This window comes from Fundulus heteroclitus, chromosome 17 (genome assembly GCF_011125445.2).
Source record: "Fundulus heteroclitus isolate FHET01 chromosome 17, MU-UCD_Fhet_4.1, whole genome shotgun sequence".
Classification (NCBI taxonomy): domain Eukaryota; kingdom Metazoa; phylum Chordata; class Actinopteri; order Cyprinodontiformes; family Fundulidae; genus Fundulus; species Fundulus heteroclitus.
In genome coordinates, this window is record NC_046377.1 from 11735709 (window position 1) to 11762755 (window position 27047).

The window sequence follows — 27047 nt, forward strand, 5'->3', positions numbered from 1 at the left end:
CTCTTCATACAGATTCATGAGTGTTTAGATTAAGTCAAATAAGCACAGCTAAAGGTTCTGAATAACGAAGCAAACAATAAGCACAGCTTTCTATGGTGGCTCTGAAGCATGGTTCTAATAATGAATGAATCGTAAACTGAGCTACGTTTAGGAACTAAGAACATAGACGATTTAACTGAGATCAAAAAGTCGTCATTTTCATTAATGACATAAGCTAGATCCATGGTGTTTAAGTGCTCCTCAGTCAGGTTGTTGCAAGCAAGCAGTACCACGCAAGAGTATTTATAGCTGCTGAACTGTTTTCCTCTGTTTTTCACGCTACAACCATAACCTTCAATGTTTTTAATGTTTTAACGTGTCGAGATGTCTGGCGTGGCGAATTGTGATGCTTTTGGTGCGCATCGCATTTCGCGACTCCAAGCATCAACGAGCGACCAAAGCAGCAGACGCAGGAGTTGGGAAATCTGCACTTTTGGAGGTTGACGTGGCGCATCAACCAACCAGAAAAGCTCCACTTTGTGACGTACCGACGTATCTTATTGTGGGACAGCAGGACCAGGAATAACCCAGGAAATCCTACAGTGAAGACAATGGAGGACAAACTTATTGTCACAGTTTATCTGGTGACTTCATATACGGTGCAGAGGTGCCCAACGACTATTTTCTCTTGCTTTATTCTGCAAGTAAAGCTGAGCTACTCTCTTTATTGTATCTGCCATCATACACAAATGACCGGCCAAGGAAAAGGACAACGCGCATCTGTCCACACTTTGCTCAGTGTGTCAAAAACGCTCTGCACATGCATCCAAGTTGAGGCGTTGGACGGCTTGTTTCACACTCAAATTGCGTTCGGTCTGAACGTAGCATAAGAAAGTAAAAGCCTCCCCACAACACAAAGCTACTACAACCGTGCATCACCATGGGGATGATGGTTTTTTAGGGCAATGTGCAGTGTTCGCTTTCGGCTACACATTTGCTTTGCATGTCAACTAAAAAGACACTGGTCTACTGGTCCCTTTTCAGTGGTGTCAAAAGTACACACATTTGTTACTTAAGTAGAAGTATAGATACTGCAGTTTAAAAACACTCTGGTAAAAGTTCAAGTATCAACTTGACCTCCATACTCAAGTAAAAGTGAAAAAGTATGTGCTCCAAAAACTACTTAAAGTATAAAAGTATAAAGTAACCTTTAAAAAAATGCCACTATATGAATTGAAAGCTTAAATTAAACACTGATTAGTTCTACATGTGGCCCAAGACACAACATAATCATTAACCCATTAGTCAAAGACAAAGTCACTCAAGGAGCATGTTCTCTCTGAAACTTTATTGGAATTCAATTCCAAACAGAGGTAGTATTCAAGCCTGCAGAACTGCCAGAACATAAATGTGTGAGTTCCATCAAATACCTAAGGTAAACTATACCTTTTGGTGCAAAAACATTCTATGTAGTTTGTGTGTGGAGGGAGGGAGGGAGGGAGAGAGAGAGAGAGAGAGAGAGAGAGAGAGAGAGAGAGAGAAAGAGAAAAGAAAGAAAGAGAAAGAGAGAATGAAAGAGAGAGAGAAAAAGAGAATAGCTATAGATTAGCTAACCAATGAGTGTTTGCGTTATAAGACTCATCCAATTACACTAGTTCTCACTAGGTGTGGATGGCGCCAATGATCTGCAATGGATGGCACACATTACGTGAAATAAATATTTATAAATTTTAAACTGAAGCCAAGAGTAACGAGTAACTTTTTTTTTTTTAAATGTAAGGAATTGAAAGTACAGATACTTGTGTGAAAATGTAATGAGTAGAAGTAAGAAGTAGGAAGAAAAATAAGTAATGGAGTAAAGTATAGATACCTAAAAAGTGTACTTAAGTACAGTAACGAAGTATTTGTACTTCGTTACTTGACACCTCTGTCTCTTTTAGACCAAAGCAGCTTCTACATTTGCTGTCTCTTCCAGATTTTTTGAGGCAAGCTGAAATCGAGTCCTTTATTCCTTTATAATGTTCTTTCCACAATCTTTGGGCCACTCTTGTACTGTGGCAGGCTTGTGAAACGCATGAATAACACTTGTCCCGTCAACAGATTCTTCCGCTTAAGCTGTGAATCTCTGATGCAGACCACACGCTCCGCATTTTAATTTGTGAAATGCTTCGAAGAAAAGTTTTCCTTCCACTTCACAATTAAGGGATAATTTCTGTTGGTCTGTCGTAAAAAAATACAGATAAAATACATTGATGTTAGTGGTTGCAATGTAACATGGAAAAGAGTTCAATGGGTACAGATGCGTTTGCAAAGCACTGGAAATAGCAGAAAACCGGAGATCTTCAGGTAGGAAAACCTTGAACTACTGGCTAGACTCTGTACACCACAGCAGACGCAAACAAACACACACTCAGAGGAGGGCACAGTTGAGCTTCTGTGTCGTCTGTAACCACCTTGGGGACTCTGAGGTGTCATAAATGTCCTCATATGTAACACAAAGGGACGAGACAGGGGGTGAGGCAGGAAGTCTAACAAGAAGGAAGAAAATGCCATTGGACAGCAACTCTCTAAAGCACCCAGCTCGTTTGTTTACCACCACCTCAAACTGATCCTCGGCTCCACTTTTCTTGCACCAAACTTTAATTAAAATGCATTCATCAAGAATGAATTTTCTATAATTAATAACTGGGTATTCTAGTAGCTATTCCAGGAGAACCCGATCTCTGTTTGTCTCTGGGAACGTGTGTGTGAATGCACCCCTCTGTGGAGCCACACAGGCGTTTCGTCGTGTAAATGTCTTTGCTTTTGGCCTGGGGGAGTGTGAACATAGTGTCAAAACCTAACAATCCTACAGTGGTGATACATACACAAGTCTGGGGAAAATGTTATTCATTGATCCAAATATCTAAGTAACTGTTGCCAGCAAATATTGGTTAAAGACATAATCTGTGTGTGGCGAGTGAAGCAGTTGTAATCCTAAATTTTCTCCTGGTGGTTGGAGGGCTGTGGTTACATCTGGACTCGCTTTCCGGCTGCCTTCCTCGTTTTCTTTTCTCTCCTCATCACTGCCACCTCACCTGAGCTCCCCTTGCTTTTATTTACACCTCTCCAAACGTGGCTCTAATATTTCTGAGCTTTATTCTCACATTATTTTGAGCGTCTCTATCACTTTACCACCGCTTTCGTCATTTTTTTTTTCATCCCTACTCCCCTTCGGTTATCTTTAAACCTGATCAAAAATCTCTGCTCACAAGTCGGCTGATGCAAGGCTTTGAGCTCTCAGTCTAACCTGCTGTTTGAGCTGCTGAACCAGGCTATCCTTCTCCCTCTTCAGGGCTGCCACCTCTTCCTGGGTTTTCTTCTTTTTGGATGAGGAGAGCTCCAGCAGGGCGATGTTGGCATCCTTCTCGCTTATGGCGGCCAGCAGTGCTTCTTGCCTGTGGAGAAAACGATCCATTAGATACGTTAGCTTGAAAGTTTTCTGCTTTCTTGGATATACATTCCTCTAAATATAGACAGAGGAAACATAAAACTTTATGAATGCCACAGGAAAATACTGATATTTTGCCTTATTTTGGTTGTAAAAGTAAAAATATTATTTAGAAATCTTGAGTGAAGTATAACTAATTAAAACTAATAAACATCAATAATTTGGGTGAGTCCATGGTGGCCTACAAGGAAAGCGAATATTTAGCAATTTAGGGATGTGATAACATATTTCTTTATCATGAGGATTGTATGCAAATGTATCATGGTTTCCAATAAAACTATTATTACAGTAGTGACAACATATCTGTCTTAAAACCCTTCTCCATGTACCTATAAAGTCCAGCATACAGCAGCATTTGGTTCTCTGTGTTGGCTGAAATATGTCCGCTTTACTTTCACAACCTTTTGCTCATTTGTCTGTGATGCTGCTTTTAGGACTAACAAAACAAGGCAATTTTTTTCATTTGCATGGCAATCATAAAAAGTTTGAATTGCAGTTTCCCTTCAAAATAGCAATACTAAGTGTAGACAATATTGCCATGCTAACCTAAAAACTGATAACCATTTTATCTATTCTTTAATTTTTACATTTACTGTCTGTTTCCTTTCTACATAAGCCACATAATGAAGTGTCAATAAAAATAGGACTAAAACCAAAAAATATAATAAATTATTGTCAACATCCCCCCCCCCCCCCCCAAAAAAAAAAAAAAAAAAATGTCTATTACTTCACAACCTTATTTTGAAGTCAAATATACAAGAGAAATTATTCATGGATCCACATCATCTACTCTATGCCTCTGGTTTAAACTGAAAGATGCTGACACTGAACGAGGGTTTCTTTTTTTTTTCAATCTTTCACATCAGGGTCTTGCTTATTGCCTTAGTAAGTTGTAAGCCACGCCCCCTTTGGTTCTGCAGCCTCAGCTGGCCGCACTGGAAGCCCACACGGCCAACAGTCTTGATTGTTGAACATGGGAATTGTAACGGGCAGTTCACCGTTGATATATTGATGTACTGTATAATGTTCAAAACCGTGAACAAACTGATCGCTTTGTTTATAACGATATATGTATAATTAGACACGTAAACAAAAACTTTAAACTTACAAAAGTAGAGAATAAATTTATCTGGATAAATAAAACTAAACAAAGGTACCTGTACAGGCCTGTAACAAATCAATCGAATACATTTTTTTTAATAAAGTTGCATTTTAACCTCTTATTTATTGGCATTAGGGTATTTTGAGGTTTTAAAAACTGAGGTTTTAAAAACTTCCACAAAGGTTCCTTTATATAATTTAGATGATTTTAAGTCGTTTTATTAGGATCCCTGAGAAAGAAACAATTTTCTATAATGCTCTAATTCTCTATTAAGGGCTCAATGTCACTTGAAGATATGTCTGCATTTGTTTATGGATCAAAACCAAAACAACAAATTAGGGTTATAGATGATAATAAGTGCACTCATTATTCATGCAATACTTTAACATTACTTCACATTAAGCTAAACCCTTTTAAAAGTAGCTGTACGACACAGACAAACCTAGCATATTATTTCATAATCTGGTAATAATGTTAAACTATGTTGAGAGACTACTGGTAATTAGTAAAGTGTTCATCATTAATACATTCAATTTTACTACAGAACGTAACGCTTCTCTGCAAAAATACAATATATTTTAGTTGCAACAAAATTAAAATCTTCCATGATAAATTTGTTAATGGCGATAAAGGAGCTCCAATAGCACCGACTGCACATGACCAAATAGCGCCGGTGAGTTGTAATGGAGTCGTAATGAATCCAGACCTTTAGATGTTGTTAGATTTACTGTTACACAGTTTCTGTGCATCTCTTTAAAACAGACAATGGTTGGAAGTAGACTGGAAGGAGGAGCAGCATCGGTTCGGGCCAGATTTTTACTTATCCTTATCTGGGCTCTCTTGACCCTCCTTCTGGGGTCACTTGTTCCACTTTTATATTGTGTTTGCTTATTTTTGGTTTTACAGAGAGCAGTGAGGATTTGAGGCTGTGCTGCATGGAAGTCAAAGCAATTTTGACAATAACTAAAATTACACGTCTTGCTCTTGCCACTACAAGGGCTTCCTTATAAAGAATATACTTTAATATTAATAGATGTTCTTGTCCACAGCCTACATAAATGCTAAGTACACATAATTTGATTTGCTTTTAAATACAAAGAAAGCATGAGGCATTCTTGAGCCAAAAATCACAGATTTCAATTGCTCTATCATGCAGAAAACAGAATTGAGGTCCTTAAGATACAAATGCGCACTTTACTAAACGCCATTTGAGTTCACTTCTGCAGCCTCTATCTCCAACCTTCGTGTCTCTATCTAACTCTCCCTCCTGGTTCGATTGGGGAGCTGACAGATGAATAACATTCTTTGTGGTAGGAAAGCAACAAACCGCATCAAATTCATCCCATCAGCCTCAAATTGGGCTGAGTTAACATCCAAGGCAGTTAATTCTCAGAATCATATGTTTTCAGAGGGGATCTAAATCACTGAAGGAATTTTAACAATCCCTCAAGGCTGAAGGATAGGACACACAAAATAACATGTGCACATAAATACACTGAAAGCTGAACATTTCTGGTATCTTGGTTCTTTTTGCCGTATAGCAACAAGTTAGACTCTTTGATTTAAATGAAATATGCAAGGAAAAGGCACGTACTTCATGAAAATTACAATAAAATACCAGCATATGTCATAACACTGAATATATTAAAGTTCAAGCGAGATAGCGAATGTACTGAACTTCTTTTGAGTATTAAGACAGGTGCAAAGGCTGTGAAGCTCTGACAAACACCAGATTGTTATTGGTATATCAAGATTTGCAGTCTGCTGTCGGCCAGTATTGGCGAGTGTCTGCCAACAGAGGCCTCAGCTGATGCAAGCAATAAACCGACAACTGAGTGTTTGAGGATGCGCTGGAACAAGTCTGATCTCTGCCAACTCCAGCCTGAGCTAGATAGCACAGGGCAGCTCTGAGAGTCGACCCTTTTGGTGCTACTTGAGGAACAACCATCAGTCTTGACAGGAGCGCTCATAATGCTCGGTTTTATTACGATATTCACAAATAAATAAATAAATATCCCAGAAATACAAAATGACGGTAATAAAAAAATTAAATTTTTTTCATTCCTGTTCTGTTCCTTTTGTATAACACACAAAGAGTCTCTTACATAAACACCGACACAGCCGCGCGACGAGGAATGATAAAAGTTAGGCATCAGGGATGAGAACATCTAAAAGGAGACAGACTGTGTTTGGACTCAGTCAGCCTCCCTGACCAAAACGGTCAGTGGGCAAATGTCCCATCCTGCGTCGGAAAAGGAGCAAATCTATCAGACAGCCGAGGGCTTATCTATGTGAAATATTTCTATTGGGAAACAAACAAAAGATTTTTAAACAATACTAGGACCTTATTATAACATAGCATACTTTTACTCATAAGTAGAAATTCTTATGTTGCATTTTATGTGTGTCCCGGCTCCAATTTAGCTGAATCAGATGGCTAAATTAACTCCTCAGCTTCTTAGCAAGTTGTACAGAAGAACAGCAATGAAGCCATTATTCTGCTTTCTATATCCTACAGTAGACAGGCATTAAATATGGAACCTGGAGAAGCCAGACACCAGATGGATGGATAGCTACAGATTGACACTTGGACAGAGGAATGGGTGGTGAGATGGATGGAGGGATGGAAAGAATCGAATGTGGACAGGGGGATGGACAGTTGGACAGACGGAGGCACAGAAGGAAGATACGATAGATGGAAAGCTGAATGGAAAGATGGATGGGCAGATGTTTCTTTTTTTCCAGGGCAGTTTCCAGGTCCATTCCAGACATAGAACATATGTTAATCAAATTCCAGACCTTTTCAGTCTGCGTAGGAACCCTCGTAGATGTCGGACATAAAAAGCCATGTCCCTAATTACATAAAAAAAAAAAAAGAAATGTCCTTTTATGTGAAACAGTGTTTAATCGATGAATTAACACACAGGTTTTGCGTTCCTTTCTCTGGACAATAAGATACTAGAAGAACGTCGGACAGCCTATCCTTTCTCTTTCGTTTAACTGATTCAGAAACGCAGAGATTCACACACAGGAAGACTAATAGAACATTAGTCTTGTTAAAGCTAACAGAGCGTCTAGTTTTATACCATATTTGAGCGTTACCTGCCAACTCCCGGCACTTATAAATGGCTGGTGATAATATTATATTCATTCCAGATGCACTTGTCTCATTCTGGGCCTCTCCCTTCATCTCTGTCAGACTCATACACAAACACATACTTAAGACACTCGACTTGGCCTTCTCAGCTTCCAAAGCTAAAACACGTGCTCTTGACAAGCGCTGGCTGCGGCCACTGCTGTTGCTATGTAATCAGACAGAAACCGTTTTCGAGTGCAGCGATCTTTTGGTAAATTGCGAGAAGATGCTTGTGTCAGATGACACTGCATGCTCCTGGCGCTGCCTGCGATATGTCATTATCACAGAAAGCAGGAAAGACAGTGGAGCGAGCAATGTGAGGATGAAAGGTTCCCAGAGGATAGAGATCCTTAGATCTGAACTCCCCTGTCAAGTCTACGGAGCAGAGCAGAATGAAGGAAGGACCACTAAAAGTAACTGAAGAATAAAAGCTGTGTAAAAAGGTTAACTCAGAGATACTCGCAGGTAGGGTTGAACAATTAATCGCATTTTCAATATAATCGCAATTTTAAAAAATGCAATTTCCAAACCGCAGAGGTCTGCAATTTTTGGCTATGTAACAATTAGTGAATCAGGCGCGTCCTTTAGGTGTTAGAAATATGTTTAAAGTGGGTTTGCTCCACATGTAAGGGAGGACAGTTGCAGCAGTAATCTAGTTTTATTACTTGTTTTAGATTTTGTATAATCATACTGTTTTACCAGAAGCTTTCAGGAATCTCACCACAGCATTAAGTTCTGGTCAATCAGTTTAATAAATAGACTTGTTTGTTGGTTGCACTTTATGTTTAACATGGATTGATGTCCAACTCAATTGAAAGCTGTTCTCTTGAGTAATTTTCTGATTAATAAAAACATTAAAAGTTCTTGTTTTAAATAGTCCTTGTTTACAAACATCTTTATCTAGAGGCCATTTTTGTAGCTTGTGGTTAATGCAGAGAAAAGTCAAAATCAAATCGCAATTTTGATTGAAATACATCGTAGGCAGAACGCAATAATTTCTCCGAGTTGAGACGCAGCGGCTCTTTTAGCACCTAATCTGCACAGCGATGAAACGGATTGATTTGTTGTTTGTATATGTTTAAAAAGACATGATAAATTAAAATGAAAAAAATAATCGCATTAAATCGCAATCGCAATATTAAGATAAAAAAAAATCGCAATTAGATTATTAGTCAACAACAAATCCCAGATAACCATTTATTGTTATAGTATGTGGAATCGCTGTTTTTTCCCATTTGCCTTTCACAACCCCCCCCAATCCTCACTGACATGATTGAATTTGTCTATAACTGAACATGATTCTAGTTCTTAATTTAATAACGACTGTAACCCTACAACATCTTTGTGTTTTACAAGTTTAGCTGGTGACCTGAATCCACAAGCAAATCTGGAGTTATAAGAGTTTCAAGTACTGGGCCGCCTTCTTAACTGGGTCATTCGCCTCATTTTGTGGTAGTTTTAGAGTGACTTTCAATGCCGCTATAGGTCATTCTTAAGGCTCAGTTGTCGGGGAGTCACAGGACTAAAAGCTTAATTTTTTTTTCACAGATTATGTGTCTCGTATTTTACTGTCAGGACATAGTGAAAGTTTAAATAAGTATCTAAAAAGTACATTCTTATAAAAGGCACGTACTGCTGCGTTAATTGGTCACAATAAATTACCCTGTATGCATGTGAGATTGAGAGATGGAGGCATAAAAATGCTGGAACATGAAACTGTTGAAAAAATGAAAAACTAAAATAAAAGTAATTTAACTTTTATTAAATCCTGTTATGTAATGACTCACACATAAGTTTTTATTGTAATCATAATGTATATTTTAGAAATGTCAGGAACCCGGTCTGATGCTGATCAAGGCATTTTTTAAAATGTCACTGATGGTAGAACAGCTGCACCCTGTGCAAGCTTTATAGCTGTGATTCATTAAAAAAAGTTTTTAAACTGGAATATAATCCACAAACTGTCATAGTTTTTGTGTTGTTCATGGTTTTATGTCTGGTTTGAATCTTTTATAGGTTTCTTAAATTTCCAGTCACACCTTGATTCCTGTTTTATTTTTTAAAGTCTTAGTTCCACTTTCTGTGATAGTCTTCCTCCATAATTCTTCATTATTTGCACCTCAGTATTGTCGGCCAGAGTGCATGTGTTTGTTTGTGTTATTGTGTTTTGTTTTTATATTTGTACAGCACTTTGGTCAGCTGCTATGTTGTATTTTAAGTGCATTAGAAACAAATATGGCATGGTATGTGTATAGGCTGCATTCACGCTGCAGGTCTTGATGCTCAGTTTAAATATTTTTCCCCCCATGGTCAATCACGTTACTGTTAAAATGTTACCAAAATCTGACTCAAGTCCAGACTGTTTGCGGTTTCTAACTGGCCCAAAAGCGCAAAAGAACAATGACAATGACACACACGCAGAGCACGCTTTGGTCCAGGAAACATGGAACATGGCAGAAATAAGTGTTTTTGCTTTCCATCTAATAGAGGCCTTTTAATGTGTCAGCAGGTGCTGAGAAGCGTTAAACTGTGTATTCTGGCATTTTGCACAGCTTTGGCTGCCAGTTTAGTCCTGTTCCTTCCAATCGGGCTTGAATAGAGGTGCCGCGTCATATATTAATGAAGACTAACATCTCGTTGTCCTTCCACTGTTCGGTACCAGTGCAGCTGTCTATAATCTTGCTAACTGCTATCATGTCCCGCTGATGCAAAGTTGTAACAAATGTTGATGGACAATGACGTGAAAATTGCATCAAATCCTCCTTGGCTGTTCCCACTGGACTCACATTCAAAAAACATTGGATATGAGTTGGATTCACATATGTGGCTCTAATCTGGCTTGAAAGATATCAGATATGGACCAGATCTGAGCGTTCACACTTGTTGAAAACAGATGTGGGTCATGTTTACCTGCAGTGCGAACAGAGTCGTACTTGTCTTGGCTTTTCTTCTCGTCTTATCTGTCTGTTTTTCTCATTTACACTTCTCAGCAGATATCGTTTTAACAATTGTATTTTAGTAAAATGTTCTCTGATGAATTTGATAAAGCTTAGACTTGGACCTAATCGGCTTTGCTCTCACTAATTCTTTTACTACTGGAATTATTTATGCTATCCATTGATGTTCTACATTTGGGTCCATCACTTCATGACTGTAAACATTACTTTGATCATCTAACTAATTTTAGTTCCCCCTAATGAGTTAAATGTTCCTTTACCCCTTACAATGGCATTCACAGTAAAAGAGAGGCTATGTTATCTGTATGGCACAGTGAGCAGCTGAAACAGTCCTTAAATGTTACAATGTTCAAAGCAAGGATATTTCACGAACAGGGAGAACGTTTTTTTGTGTTAGTTTTTGTAACAAAGTTGCACACAATAAAATATGTTACGGGATAATGTATCAACAAGACGTATAAAAACAGAGGGCAAACAAGCTAGCATTAGCCTAGAACTTCAGTAAACTGTTTCACGGAAAAACATCACCAGCAGAAGAATGATGTAAACTTATTGAAGAGTGTCACTGCATATGTTGAGCGAGATATTGGTTTGGAAACAAAAGATACAACTATGCACATTTTAAAGGACATATTGTCAGCTCATTGTAGTACCTTTCTTAACTGGATTTACCTCTTGTTGGTGAAGCATATAGAGACTGTCCTGCAGAAAATCCTGTTGGAACAACATTACTGTGGCTGCAAAATGTAGAGCTGGACAACAGAGACTAAAAATGATCATGAAATTATTTCTTGTATTGGATGGTTTTGATAATCATCACAATATGGTTTCAAATAAAAAGTCTAGCTTCTAATATAGTATATTTTTCAATGCAAACAAGTCATCAAATATCAATAATAACTAATAAGATTTGTTTTGAAAAACTGCCTTAAAGTAAATAATGAATTCCCTTAAGAATTTCCGCACTTTACACATTCCATAATAATAGTTTTTCAGTTAGCAATACTGATGTACAAATCCCATTTGCTGTATTGTGTTTGAGGGCTCAGAAAATATCAATTAAGTTCACACTGCTCTTTGCAATCCTTCTCCGCCTTGTTAAAATGCTTACATAATAGTGATCGATACTGCTACCTTCATCATTGCTAATGATTTTTTTTTAGTTTTTCTATAAATTATCAAGACAGTTTTATTACCCAGCACTAGTGCACTGCGCTCAAATCTGAGTTCTCAATATGGGATAGGTTTTGCCAGATTTAAACTAGTTTTCAATAAGAGCTCTGTGTTGTCAAATGCCGATTTCTAAATCACTCAGATCAGCATCAGCATCTCCTTTTAAATGACATTTACACTTTTAGTGGTTTTATGAGGGGTTGCACGGTAGAGAAGTTGGTAGCTCTATTACCTTAGAGCAAGTAGGTCCCGGGTCACCACAGTGCATGCGCAGGCTTTCTCTGGGTACTCTAGCTTTCTCCCACAGGCCAAAAAATGTGCACGCTAGGTTAATTGGTTACTTTAAATTGCCCTCTAGTGTGAAGGTGTGCATGCATGGTTGAGAGATGGAGATAAAAAAGGCTAAAATGTAAGCGTTTTCAGCTGCTGTAGTTGGAAAAACAAACGTCCCACACATCAATACAGGTGCTGATGCCTAACTTTTATCAGGCGATGGCTAAGGCTATAAATAAAGCAAAAGCATGGAAGACGCTTTAAAAGTCATGCACAATAAATCTAGTTTATTACCTGCTAATGTCTTGCTGCTGCTAAAAGTGTAAAACCCCTTTCAGTGCACAAAGAAAACCTGAATTTCATGAGTGTTTATATAAAAAGGTTTATAGTGAACTGGTAACAGGCTGCAAAATGTTTCCAACAGCTGGTAAAAGTGGCGTATAGTAAAGCCGTCACGTGTTTATACGAACGGTCCATAGGTTGGTCACAACTTAACAGGTTTGCCTTTATATTTTTACTCTTGTCCCACTTCTCACTCTCTTTAAGCTTCAGCACATCTTTCTCTCGTCTCTTCCTCTCCCTTAACGCCCCCGTCTTTGTCACATTTTCTGTCGTTCCACTTCTTCTTCTTCCTCTCTATCTGTAAAATAGGCGCGGTGGACGGATTCTTTCCGTTGTTCGCCAGTCGTGTGCCATGATGTCATCGCCGCTGCGACAAGGCAGACAGTAAGCAGATATACACAAATGCGCCAGGCACCTGACCCCGGCCCCCACACAGACGCACACACGCGGACACACAGATGCGAAGCCGCTCGCCTTCCCCAAACCACTTAAGGCCCCCCACTTTATCAGAAACCCTAATGCCTGGTCTTAGATCACTCACATATTTCTACTCGCAGACTAAAGCTGCTTCACATGTAGGCTGTCTTATCGCTTTCATGCAGTTGACATTCCCCGCAATCTGCCGTGTTTAAGCTGTGCTCACGCTCAAACAGATGCGTGTTCACAGATTGTATTTTAAACTGCATTTGCGCGCACTCATGAGTGTGCGTTCCTGCGTGTGTGTGTGTGTATAGTAGATTTGAGTCCACAGAGATATTGGCCAGTCTCTGTCTAAAACAAACAGAGCTATTCTAGAAATAATCCCCTTTCTCTGCTCTCCGTTTTCTGACTGACCAAAACCACTATCCATTGTTTTCTCTGATACCGTCTGCTCTGGTTTACACCAAACACTGAATGCACGTCGCCAGAGTTTTACTCTTTAGCTGCTGCTGAAAGTCGTCCACATAATGTCTGAAAAAGGGGGGGTTTTCTCCTCATGTTAGACCGACACTTCATAGATAAATAATTCTTTAACAACAAGTTTTATTAAAAAGAGAAGTCTCTATTCTCTGAAAGTAACACTTTCTCGGTGGATTTATGTTGATTTTATTTATTTAATTTTGTATTTTTCGATAAAAGATGTAATACGTTTTACAGGACAAAGGATAGTGTTTAACAGCATATTAAAACGCTTGTTTCCAATGTGGTAATTTTTGATGAAAACCTATAATACTGCATACGTACGTACGTATTATGGGTCCTGCTGGTTGAGAAATTGGATGTCGTCCCACGGCAGGGTGTGACCAACCTGGTTACTAGCGTGGGGAGAAGTAGACAGGCTGATGTGGCTGTGTCCATTTCTCCCACACACCATTGATGGCCCTGGTTAATAAACTTTAAATTGCTATAAGTCTTAGAACTGCAATCATCCAATCCAATAAAAAAAGCACCGAACAAGTGTCAATAGCACAATATGCTGCTTGGCATCAGTAAAGAAGAAATGGCAAGTTTCTCATGGGAACGACCCATACAGTCAACGCTCCTGCTCAACTCACGCTTGCATTTTCCTTAATTATGTGGTACCATATAGGATATATAGTCAATATGCATTGTTTAAAACTGAACACTAATGTCCTTCGTTTTCATGCAAAGTTTGGTTCCATTTCTTTCTTTTGTCTTTGCCTCCATTTCTGCTGCCTTTCTGCCGCTCTTTTCTCTCCCTTTCACACATGTCAGCGCACACTCACACTCATCGCTACCAGTTCCTTGGTCTCCAGAGTGAAATCCTGCAGAGAAGTATTTCTCGCCCAGCTGACAGCTTTTGACCTGCGGCACACAACCAGCGAGCAATGAGCCCACCACCCCCTCCCTCCGTTCTTATCTGCGCTGAGAAAATTCCCTCGTTCTCTCCGTCTCACACAGACTCAAACTCTTACACGTCGTGGATTTCATTTAAACAGCAAAATATATATCTGACATGAAGTCAATAGTCCCTGTTAGCTGAGGCTTTGCGCTGCTTTTGCCTGCAGGATCCCACAGAAACTCCCAAACACAACAACCGTTGGACCCCGTTTTACAACCCGACGAGAGAAAACGCCGCGCGATCTTTCCACACATCACAGCAGGTTTTTTATGGAACATGTGTTGTAGCCGGCCCGCCTTATGAGCGGCATTAAAGTGAAGAGAGCCAATAAAGCTTTTGGTTTATTGTTGAGTGTTAACTGTAGCGGAGCGCCATCATTAAAGCTCCCTGCACTGGATTAAAACAGAGCTTATTAGAGAAAACTATCCGCAACTAACACGATAATTACATGCGTTTAGAACTTTAAAACTTGGCCGCGCCGCACAGAAAACAGGTTAAAAAAAAAGCTCAATAAAGATGCAATTATTATGCGGAATTATAGGTAAGAATCCATTTGACGCGTACATCTAAAGCTAGAATCTGAAATGTGTTTACTCTGGAAACTTTAAACGTTTATGAAGTACAATAAAAAGGAAAAAAGACGGTAAAATTCACATACAGCCAGGTCTCACAACTGTGTGTTCATTCGCTTCCGTTGTAGTTTTGGGTGTACGTTTAAAGCCGTCGTTCTGCTGGAAGGCAAACCTCTGTTCTGATCCAAAGGCTTTTGCAGCTACTAAATGCTCTGTATTTAACTCCATCTTCCCAAAACGTTAACGAGTTTCCTTGTCAATCATGAGGGAGAGGATCACCACGGCAGGATGCTGCTAGATTTTCACCATAAAGAGTTTTTCGTGGCGTCTAAACGTTTCAGCATCTGAGCAGAGCATCTTCTTCCACCCGTTTGCTGTGTCACCTACAGTACATGGTTTGTGATAAACAACAGAACGACTTGCTTTTAATAAAGCCGCTCTTTTTGCTACTTTTCCATAAAAGCCAGATTTTCCCTCTTGAGCTTCAGGTTTCTGTCGCTTCTCCAAAAGGGTCTCTTGACGGCTTCTTTGGTTCTCTGATGTCGTTTTAAGTGGTCATGTCTAGTTGGGTCTGGAGTTGTGCCACACTGTGTTCATTTTTGGATCATGGATTTAACAGTCCTCCATGAGGCGTTGCTGTTTCACAACTTTATTATGCTTTAAACTTCTCCGCAACTTCATATTCTGAGTTTCTGGGTCTTCACGATGCTGACTGTTCACTGATCTTCTCCAACAATCGTCAGAGGCCTTAGACCTTCACAGGCGGTTCCGCTCCATTTGCTAATTTTATGATCTATCACGTAAATCTCCAGCAAAATGCAATGGCATTCACTGGTTTAATGTCACAAAAAAGAGCAAAAACGTAAAGGACGCAAGTGCTGCAGGAAGGTCCAGTATAAAACACACAGAGCAACAGGATTTTGGGAAGAATCTTTTTGAGGACTGCCTGTACCCCTGTGTGCGCCTTTAAATTAAACTGGAATGGGGTCAGAGAGGCTGGACATGAATGATTTAGCACAGAGTCAGAGGATGGCACCGTCAGAGGGAAGTGTTGGGGAAATAGGTTAAAGCTGGTGCATGGGATTTCTCTGTGTGTTTTGGTGTGTTTTGGTGTTCCGGGGGGAAAGAAAAGCTCCCCTCAAGAGCTGTTGTACATCAGAGAACTTAAAAAAAAAAAAAAGAGGACGAGAAGCTTCATAACACACACACACACACACACACACACACACACACACACACACACAGATATACTGAGACGCGCTGAGAAAACGTACTGACAGGGAAGGGAATAAAATAACTGGAGGATTTGGAGGGAAAACAAATCAAAGAGACATGAAGGGGGAGAGGGAGGTAGAGAGACAAAGACGGTAAGGAGGGAAGAGAAGGCGAGCGGGAGAAGAGGGCAGGTGGGACTACTGCATGACAGAATGAGGATCTGTTCTTGACACATTCCCCATTTTTCTCACTCCCTTTTTTCTCCTGAAAAAAAAAAAAAGAACCTTCTCTCGCTCCCTCACGGTTTTTCTTTTTACCCGTCGCTCAGACTCTCTCACACACTCACACATACACAGATTTCTAAATAAAAAATAAATAAAAAAAACACTGTGACTAATAAGAAAAGTGTAAAAAAAGGCTTTAGCCACGGTCGGCAGGAGCTGGCTCCGTCCACAGGACCACACACGAACACACCGACTCAGAGGTGTGACTAAAGATGCAGCTTTGTCTTCACTGGGGGCTCTAAACAGTAAATCCATTTCAATGCTGCGCTACCGAGACCAAGACATCTGCTAACAATCTGTCAGCACTCAAACACCAACCAGTCATGGTCGCAGACACCTGCGACTTCCAGATGTGCACTAAGGAATGCTGTAAATTTGAAATATTTCCTCATAGTGTTTGACGATGGTGACTGAACAAAAGGACAGCGCGGTGTTCCTCACCACACAACTAAAACAACACTTGCTGGGACCCCCGCTGAGGAGGCATAAATGCCTTGAAATAAATCCCTTTTTTTATTTTTTATAGCAGTAGCCTAACCTAAAGCTGAAAAATACAAGAAATATCCAACCTCTAATTTTAGTCTTGTAGTGAGGGAAAAAATCTGCTTTGAACAAAATAACCTACGGCACAATTACCGATTCCAATAACAAAGCAGTTAAAATAAATCAATTAGGAGCTTCCTTAAAGTTACTTTTTTTTTTAGCCAACCAGACCTTCAAGGAACGTCTGATTATTAATCCATCACTTTTCTGTTCAGGGTGTCAATTTCGATGTGACACACCGAAGAAGGATCCATGTTGATCCCACCACCAGACACAATAAGGAGGCTGGTCCTTGCAACAAAGACACGTCACTTATGGCTCGCCAAGTCCATTATAGTCATTACATGCTGTCTATATTATTTTTTCTCCTACATTGATAAACTTATTCATGTGGATTTTACCTGCTTAGGTCAGATGAGACTGGCATTTAGCAACAAACACCTGAGTTGGGTTCGGAATGAAAGATGGGACGACTGTGGAAAAGCACCATTGCACAGAGTAAGGTTGTTTCTTGGACGTGTATTACAGTTCATAAGCGTATTACACATTATTAAGAATATAAGAACATTTTAAATAAAAATGTCCTGAACTTGGTCAAAAAATGTATTTAAAAAAAATGGGTCAACATTGGGTCTTTCAGCAGGGTAATGACCCGATCTATATGACCCAATGAAAACAGAAACGGTCCACTCAAAACAAAATCGATGTTCTCTGATGGTATTCTCAGTCCTAAGACCTGCATCCTTTAGAAAAAACATGGAGTGAGCTGAAGGACCCCTTTCTGCATATTCACAACTCTTTTGAAATGTTAAAGAGGGAAGTTAAGAGATCCTCTATTAGAAGAATTTAGCTTTTACAAATAGAGGATGTTAATGTGTTTACCATTAGACTGTTTAGGTTGCCTTGACAATAATCTGTCACTCCCATACTATCGCAGACTTTAAAAAAGAAAACTATTTTTTTAGTAACTTGTTGATCTGTTTTTTTTTTCCTCTCCAAAGATCCCAGTATTTAAAGCTGTCCAACAGTCTGGTGACGTGGCTCGAAAAAAAAAAAACAGCAATTAGCCGAGGAAAACCAGCGAGTTTAAGTTTATTTTGCATCGCTTTTTTCCCACACCAATTACTTTTCTCTAGTTTATTACTTTTAGTTTTAGGATGTCACACTTGTTCCTGCCTCCTATGATGATACTCTATCCAATTATCTCATTTAATTGGTGCAAGAAACCAGCACAACCATCAGAAATGGCAAATTAAATACTGGCTTCACAGGTTTCCATAAAACCATTCTGTTTCTGCTCTAACAACAACCTTTCGTTACTTGCCAAAATCCTAAATTTTCTTACGTTTTTTTTTATACAAGTGAGGAAAAAGGCTAATATGAGCGGTGAGCATGGAGAGCAGAAGGAAACTGGAAACAAAACCGCAAGCTGTGATTTGAGTGTCGAGACAGCGTGCCCCTACTTGTCATATCGAGCTCTCAAAACAGACACAGACAAACACAGACCGCCGTTGGCACGCTGCAAATGTGGATTAAACTCATTGTAGGGTGAAAGGATCAGAGCATGTGTTTCTATTGGTGTTGCCACAAGCATGTGTACATGCATTTGTGTGGGAGGGTGTTTTTTTTTTTTACCTACACGTCTTTATGTGTGGGTGTGAGTCTTGGAGAGCTCCTGCCAAAGTGAAAGCTTGGGAGTTACTACACGTGTGTTTGGAGAGGCTTACATGTCCTTCCTTTGTTGGTGGTAGTATAGAGGATGGTGTGTGTGTGTGTATGTGTGTGTGTGTGTGTGTGTGTATGTGTGTGTGTGTGTGTGTGTGTGTGGTGGGGTGTTTGTGAGCGCCTTGCTCACATCTTGTTACAGCTGCAGAGATGATGGCTGCAAAAAGCGGAAATGTCGTTTCCGCTGACAGAGCCGCTGGAAATGGGATCTTTGACAACGCACACAGTCGCACACATCATTGATTAGTTTCAGCATGCAGTGACAAGTGTGACGGCAAACACGGCGAGACAGGATGAAATACAGCCAGAAAAAAAAACACGGATCGGGTCATGACGGCGTTTCCACCCAGCTGCGGAGGCTGAAAGAATGGAAACTGGGAAGAGGATGGAAGGATGTCAGGAGGAAGCGACGGGAAAAGGAGGAGGATGGGATGTATATGGTTGAGGTATTTCACAGTGAAGGATGGAGTGAAAGAGGGACGGCAGGAATCGAGGAGGGGAGGGGGGGTGTTGGAAGGGGTGCAGGGAGGCGTTTGGACGGGAGGAAGATAAACACAGAACAGAGCAGCTCAGGAGGAATAAACTGAATTTATAGCGTTCACCTTGAAGCGTCAACCGAGCTTTCTGCAGCAGGAAGCTTTAAGACAGCAAAATGTATCGGAGTATCTGCGTAATTTATTCAAAAGGTCATCATTACGCAAAGCTCCGCATTTTTAAACCAATACTTTACTGTGTGATTTATTTGGCAAATTTCTAATTAGTGGAAAAAGGAAAACTGTATGGGAATCCCTGAAAATACTTAACTGGCTGTGTTGTTTTGTCAAATGTGACATTAATCTACTAAAAACAGCCACTAATTTAGTCTAAACTTGTAATAAAGCAAATTTTCCCAATCTGGAAAAAAAATAGCAGAAAATATATGAAAAAGCATCCAGCTCAGAATAACAACAAAACAACTTATTTAGCCGTAAAATGCATAGACATGATAATGAAAACCTTCACATATGACACGGCCGAATTAATACCTTTGAACTCGTCAGAGAAAGTGGGTAAATTGTGATTGGTTGATTGCTTCCTTGTCCCTTGGCAAGCAGTCTCACATCATAGCAAAGCCTGTTTATTTCCCTTTAAATTGATTCAAAATGCATGTGTGTTGAGCAGCGGAGTTCAGGCTGTGGTTTACACCCATGAAAGACACAGTCCTGAGGATTTAATGAAGATTGGAATAGAGAAACAGGATCCTCGTCAGACTGGTCACCTCCTACTTCACATACTAGTGTGGGATGTCATCCTGTGCTTATAATCAGCATTTTGTTGCAGGTTGGCCAACGTGGTTGTGTTTGTCACTCTGCCACGAGCCTTCTATCATCTTGGAGGATGGAGTTCCAAAGAAAGTAAAATACTCTGCAGCAGGGCGTCTACTTGCAGAGCAACTAGAAACTCAACAGCAGAGTAAGCTACTTCATATTATCAGACCGGATTTGGGAAGTTTTCCATGGAAGCAACCCCGATTCTCAACTCTGTTGCTTGACTCCCAAATATATTTCCTTGTAAATGTGGCACAATCTTAAGGGAACAAACCAGCTTTACTATGGCATATGATTTCATAGCAAAAGATGACAGTGTTGTGTTAAATTCATAAACAGTAAACAAGACCACCAAGCTCACTGCTGCCCTGGCCTCCTTACAGTACAACTATTATCATTAATCAAGATACTTGAGTTTCCTTTTCAATAATAACGCAGAACAGCTGGTGTGCTGGCTTTAAAGCTGATAAAAAGTCAAATGCAAAACTACTGCGAGGTGAAAAGGGAACAAAGAACAAGTGAGAATACAATGTATGAAAAGCCATTTATATGGTTTCTATAGACGCCACGTCTGCTGTGTTCACTGCAACCTGAACCACCGGTGAGAGGATGGAGCAAAGCAAAGAGACGCCAGAATCATGTCCGACATTAACAAGCATTTTATTGGATTGAGTAGGTTGTTGTTGGACATCTGTCTTTCTTATCTCGTTTCCTCTCCCATTCCTGATTTCTCCACTAGCCAAAAGAAACTTCAGCTTCTTTTTTTCTGCATCAGCTTCCCACTACATATCCAGATATTATTTCGTCTTGCCACGATCCTTTCACTCTTGTCGTATCTTGTCCGAGCGGTCCCTTTTTTCCCTAAAATTTGCGTAAGATGTTGCTATTCCTTTTCTGCCCATATTCTGTCCTCTAATCTCTGCTGCTTCCCCTCTCTGATATCTCTGTTATCTAATCCTGCTAATTCGAGGCTTAACCCTTTCTTCCACATCCTTCAGGCAATGTGCAGGAGGCAAGATGCACTCACCTACGGGCGCTTCACAGCGGCAGATTTACCCTACATGCCTGCTACACCATGCATACCTTTTTGACATTTCAGCAAAACAACTAGTTAAAAAGCTATTTAAATACAGCGGTGCCTTTCATAACTTTTTTTTTTTTTTTTTTTTTAATAAGAGAGTAATGCAATCGTCAGGCACTATGTCCAAACACACATGAATGCCTGCGCTACACTGAAACAAGCGGTAAAAAAAAAAAAAAAAACGACGTAAAGGAGAGAGCAACATATCACAAAAGAGGTGTGTGTTCAGTGTCACTAAAGCAGAACAGTTGAGGTTTTTAATTCAAACAGGTCTCAGACCGGCCCCCCTGCTGTTATGCACACATTGTCAGCACATTCCTCTAACTGGATCACAGAGTGAGTTTGTATAGTGTCGGAAAACGCAGAAAGAGACACCCACACCGCCACGGTGCACTAAGTGTGTGTGTGTGTGTGTGTGTGTGTGTGTGTGTGTGAAGCCACGATGGTCTAAGTGTGCTCTTCCAGCTGTATTTGGTATGCATTTCTTCATGGGAATGAGCATGTGTGCATGTGCGTTAGGGTATCCTGTGTCCGTGAAACACTCGGTATCATATATCATGTCTTAGAGCAACATTAAACCCTACACCGATTTAATGCAAGGCATGAAATCAGACATGAGACCCCCAGGAATTACGGCGGCCCCCGGGTGTATACAGACGGTTTTGTGCGAGATATATGAACGTGGCATCGTTTAAAACGACCGTGCTCGACTGTGGGAGAAAGCCAGAGAGGAATGACGTATTTGTTCACATCCTGTGAAATATGTGAGCCACCGTGTCATTAACATAACTCAGTTAGACAACCAGCAGCTATCTGTGCAGTAGTTCATTTTCTGTGAAGTGTCATGCATTCTTCAAACTGGGAGCTCCTACAGGTGATTCAGGGGAGGGTTATTTTCTTTTTTTTTTTTTTACAAAAAGGGATTTCCTGATGGATTTTGAGAAGGCTGCTTGTAATCAGACAAAAACCAGGACACAGTAGAAAATAGTAGCTTTTGAAGAACCTCAGCCAAACGACCATAATCTGCTGACAAGTGCAGAATACAGAGCCAAGTAAAATCTGTTTTTTGGGGGATAGAAAGGCAGTTTGGCTTCAGAGAGTAATATTGTCAAAGAGTTTATACATTTAATTTTGTGTAAACTATGAGATGACCTTCAATCTCTTTCTACATTGAAGGTAAACCAGGAAGAATCTGCTCCAAGAGCACTCAAATCAAACGGTGCTGAAAGACTTTGACATTTGAATCAATTTCTTTACCGTAATAACGTCAAATCACTGGCTAAGAAGCTGTTGAAGAAAGTAAGTATTTCCCTTGGTTTACAGGGACGCGCTACTGGCATGACTGCTACTTGAATGTTAGATTTCCAAGGATTTGTTTGGATCGTTTCTTTTCATGGTGGAATGAGAAAACATATGATTTCACATAATCTGAAAAACTAAAACTAGATGCACAAGTTTGAATTTAATCTGCATTTGTTCTAATTCACATAGGGTCAAACTTATACCAACAGGCTCAAATATAAACTGCCAATATGTTGGTTAATGTGTTTCACATTCTTTAATATCATGTCGCGTACACACACCTTTTAAGCCATCAACAACATCCTAGTATAGCTCTGGCTGGATATTAGACCACTCTTCCTATCAGAGCTGGTAGGGTCCATTGTAATTTGTTGGTCTACTGGCAAGAAACCCATCAGCATAGTTCATAAATTTTCACGAGTGAATTCCAGCTGGGTGATATAATGTGAGACTTTCTAAACCAAATCTTATGTAAATTACCTAAATATTGTCAAAAATATTGATCACCTAACCAAAACCATTATCGTTCCATTAAAAGCAAATTGGTTAGGATGTTCAAAATCAATTTAGGAACCACAAAGGCTCACTCATATCAAACCAGACCAAGAAAGAAACCCTGGCTCCAAGATTTACACCTTAAATGTGCACTGAAATGTGCAGCTGAACAATGCAAGCATGTTTTAGAGACAGGTTTGATGGTCAGAGGAGAAAGACATTGAAGTATTCAGTATACAAGTATTGAATGTAGAGTGGATAATTTTTCCATATATGTAAGAAACATTCAAGTCACTTTTTGAATAACTGCAGTTATGCAAGACCATCCTTCCAGCTCTTCCACTTCTCAGGGAGATCGTGGAATAATCTCCCAAATACATTCTGGTCTTATTTCTTTTATCTGAAGCCTTCCTCTTCTTCTCATAAACTTGCAAGAAAGTTTGCTTTTTGCGACTCTCAGCCATGTTCAAAGTATACGATATATAAAGTATATAATATGGTTAACTATACCTCTAAATCATTGTAAGGAATTTAAATCCAAGAGCTGTTACACATGTAAGTGGTAGCATCATGTTGAGGTACTGGTGGATGGGATAATCAAAACCTTCTTTCACACATCCCGTCGCATAAACAGCTACTGGTTGAAACTTCGATACAGATGGGTGTTCCTATAGGACGATGAGTCAAAAACACATCAGACCTGCTCAGAGAATGGATTGAGCAGGCTAGCATTAAGCTTCTGGAATGGTCGAGGATTTTTACTGAAGTCTAGCCCCTCTGGCAACAAGCTACACTATTATTTTGTTATATAATATATAGAAATAATATTTTATTTTGAATGGAAATATTTCATATTGAGTCAATAGTAAAAAAAAATAATTAAATTATGGGAGAACCATAGCTAGCTACCCTTTTAGTCAATAACAGCAGGGAGTCTGTTATGGGGTCTGAGTTGCAATTGTTGCTGGTCTTTTATGGTCCATCTTTTAAAACAGTTGTGGTTTTCTCTCACCAATGTCTCAATGGCCACGTAGACGCTCAACTTCAGCTCTCAAAGTAACAGCTGAACAACAGTTCGAACAGTTTGGCCGAGAGCGCGCAGCTAGTCATACCAAAGCTCACGCTCAGAGGATTCAGCCCAAATCAATCCCTCAAACTGACTAATGGAGCCTATAGAGACAACGGCGGTAAATAGAAGATTAATTTTACACGTCGGGCAATTGTAAGGGCGTGCATGGGAAAGAAAATAAATATTTAACTTAAAACTTGTGCAATGCATTTTTAAGAATCGCAATTTCTGATACAAAGAGGTAAATGGTAGCTGGACTGAATTTATATAGCACTTTACTAGTCACGTGGACCACTCACGCAATTTGGTGTTTGCCCAGGGGCACATCAAAATGCGACAGGGTGGAACTGGAATCGAACCCACAACCTTCCAACTCTACCTACTAAGCCAGAGTCGCCCCAGAATCCAGCCAGAATCATGCCAGAAGTTGCTGAGTGACCAAACATATGCAAAAGGAAATTCTGTCATATATTAGCAGAGACCTAAGCATATCTTTGAGTCTATTAGAATAATTTAGAACCCATGTGGACTAAAAAAAAAAAAAATCATGGGGAATTATTTTTTTAACTCAACCCATGCACATAAAATAGATAAATAAATCACACACTCACATATTAAAAGTGTTATTTCAGAGCAATATGCAACTCAGAACTTGTATGGGAAGAATTTAAATAATCAAAAGCAAATTTATTTGTAGTAACACATGGTTTGCAGTAATTTCTTGCCAAATAAACTAAGCTGTTGTTTTTCTGCAAGGAAAGAAAGACAAACAGCAGGAAAGTATTTGGTCAGCACGCTCTGTGTACGGACACAGTCAAAACATTGGACACGGATCAGTATACACGCTCAGTGTTGATAAGCTGATAGTTTTCTCCAACAGAGGCATGAGATATTAAAAGTGCTGAACCAGACAAAACATCTTTCTTTAACATTACAAGTGCACACTAACATTAGGAAACAGCACCATGGCGGTAGGGTAAGTTGGTCTCTCTGATGCTGCCCACAGACCCTTGATGAGTTGTTTTGGTCTGGACCAGCAAAGAGTTAGTGCTGCGGTACCAGATTTCCTGTCTTGGATCAAGTGCTTTGGCTCAAATGGAAGGAATGACTCGTTTGGTTTGATTTAGAACCAGCACTGGAATCAGCACTTTGGTGTTAAAGTGGCATCAGCGGCGGAGCAGGAGAAAAAGGGGAAACATGACCTCCAATATTAGGTCGTTTACTCTAAGACTTTCTGTGCACTAAGAATGTTTTTAGCAACTAAAAATGTGTTAAGTTTGCTTTTAGATGTGCATCTACATCAGCCCCTAAAGTCAAGGTTAGACTCGAGAGGGTTCAAAGTTCAATCCCAAGATAAACAAAGAAAGACAAATCTATAATTAACAGGCTAACATCTACAGTTGAAAACAGATATTTACATACACTAGATAATAGACACATAACTATTAGCTTACATTCTCATTGTTTGACTTCCTGTCTTGCCATGCAGGCTGGCATTTTGAAAAACACCTTTTATGTGGATGTAAAATAAAATAAAGAGGATTTATCAAGTACTGCGATGTCTATGAAGGATGTGTATCACTGTCAGTTCACTTACATTTATTTATCTCATATTAATAGATCAACTGACCTTATGGGAATGATATCTTCTTACACCCCCATCAAGTTGTCATAAAATTAATCACCAAATTATTTAAACAGCAAGGAATGACTCAAAGTTTCACTTTTAGTTTGAAGTCCACAGGACCTGAAGGTGAATGAACAGTCTATGCAGACTGTTTTGTTGTTTGTTGTTTGAGCTGCTGATATTTTTATTGCATAGCAGAGATACTCATGTGCAGTTTAGGCGGCAAGTGTGAGCTGCAATGCTAATGGGGCTAATTATGAAGTGCTTAAATCCCTTATTAAACAGGTTTTCAGGGTGTCCATTTTCACCTCCGGAATATTGCCAGAATTAGAAATGGGAGTCTCTAAACTGAGGTTTACCGGAAGCCCACACACATAGACCAATATCTGCATTTTGATTCCCATCACCCACTGGAGCACAAACTCTCTGTTATCAGAACTCCGAGTTACCGGGCTGACAACATCCCCTCTGGCAAAGAGGAGATACAAAAAGAATACAAGTACGTCAGGAAATCACTTGCTTGTGGTTACCCAAAATGGGCCTTTGTCAAATCAGCCAACAAAGCTGGCAGAAAAAAAACAACAGCGTCGAACACAGAGGATAAAACAGAGAGACGTAAGAACATTGCCATTTCATATGTGTCAGGAGTTTCTGAGAAGCTCTGGAGAATCTTCTCCTTACACAACATACCAGTCAAATTCAAAGGCTGATACACAACAGTGTGACAGGGGCACAGGAATTGACATGAAGTTAACTTTAACAGACCCAAGAGGGACAAAAACGTTATAAAACCTTAGTTATCATGGTGTTAGTGTTAATGTGTTTATCTGCTACTGAAAAGGAAATCGAGAAGGTAGGGGTTGTTAAAGTAAAGTATCTCAGTATTATACAACTGTCATCTACAGGCACATAAATATTTAGAGGTAACCAAGACTATACTGTATGTCTTGAGTTTACAGAGAAATATTTATTCATATTTGGAGTTTTTATCTGCTGCAGTAACAAACCCAACCCCTTCCACTTAGAGCAGAACACTGGTAATCAAACATACTAGTAAATCAACCTGTAGCAGCTGCATTTAATAAAGCAGGTAAGTATCCAATAAAGTGTGTCACATACTAATTAATGGGCCGTTAAATTCCTAAAAGGTTCCAACATGTTTTGATGTTCTTATATTAGACCTGAGAAGGGTTTCCGTGCCTGTTTAAACCGCACGGGTTCGAAATAAAAAGGTGCTAAAAACCGTCTCGACAGGACACACACGCTCACAAATAACACTAAACCTTTCTCAAAAACATAGAAATAGAACGCTAGTAGAAAACGTCAACATCCCAGTGCAGGAAATCAAAATCACAGAGTTCATTTCCCATTTGGCCACAATAAAACTTTGTCTCATAGCCCACTTTAAGAGGCAGGACATGCCTAACATGGATATTCTCCACGGCTTCTATTTCAGCCCAAAGTGTTGTTCCACTAAATCAGATGTCACCGTGAGGGCTCGGAGAGGATGTAAATTTGCAGAAAATACATGA

The 27047-nt window shown here is 39.7% G+C and overlaps 1 protein-coding gene across 1 annotated transcript in view; it reads right to left on the bottom strand.

Moving 5' to 3' along the window:
* LOC105915870 (ELKS/Rab6-interacting/CAST family member 1) overlaps positions 1-27047 on the bottom strand; it is a 217104-nt gene that overhangs the window by 81129 nt on the left and 108928 nt on the right. Inside the window, exon 19 of the mRNA XM_036148963.1 lies at positions 3269-3416. Within this exon, the coding sequence (XP_036004856.1) occupies positions 3269-3416 (148 nt within the window). The remainder of the gene's footprint in view (positions 1-3268; positions 3417-27047) is intronic.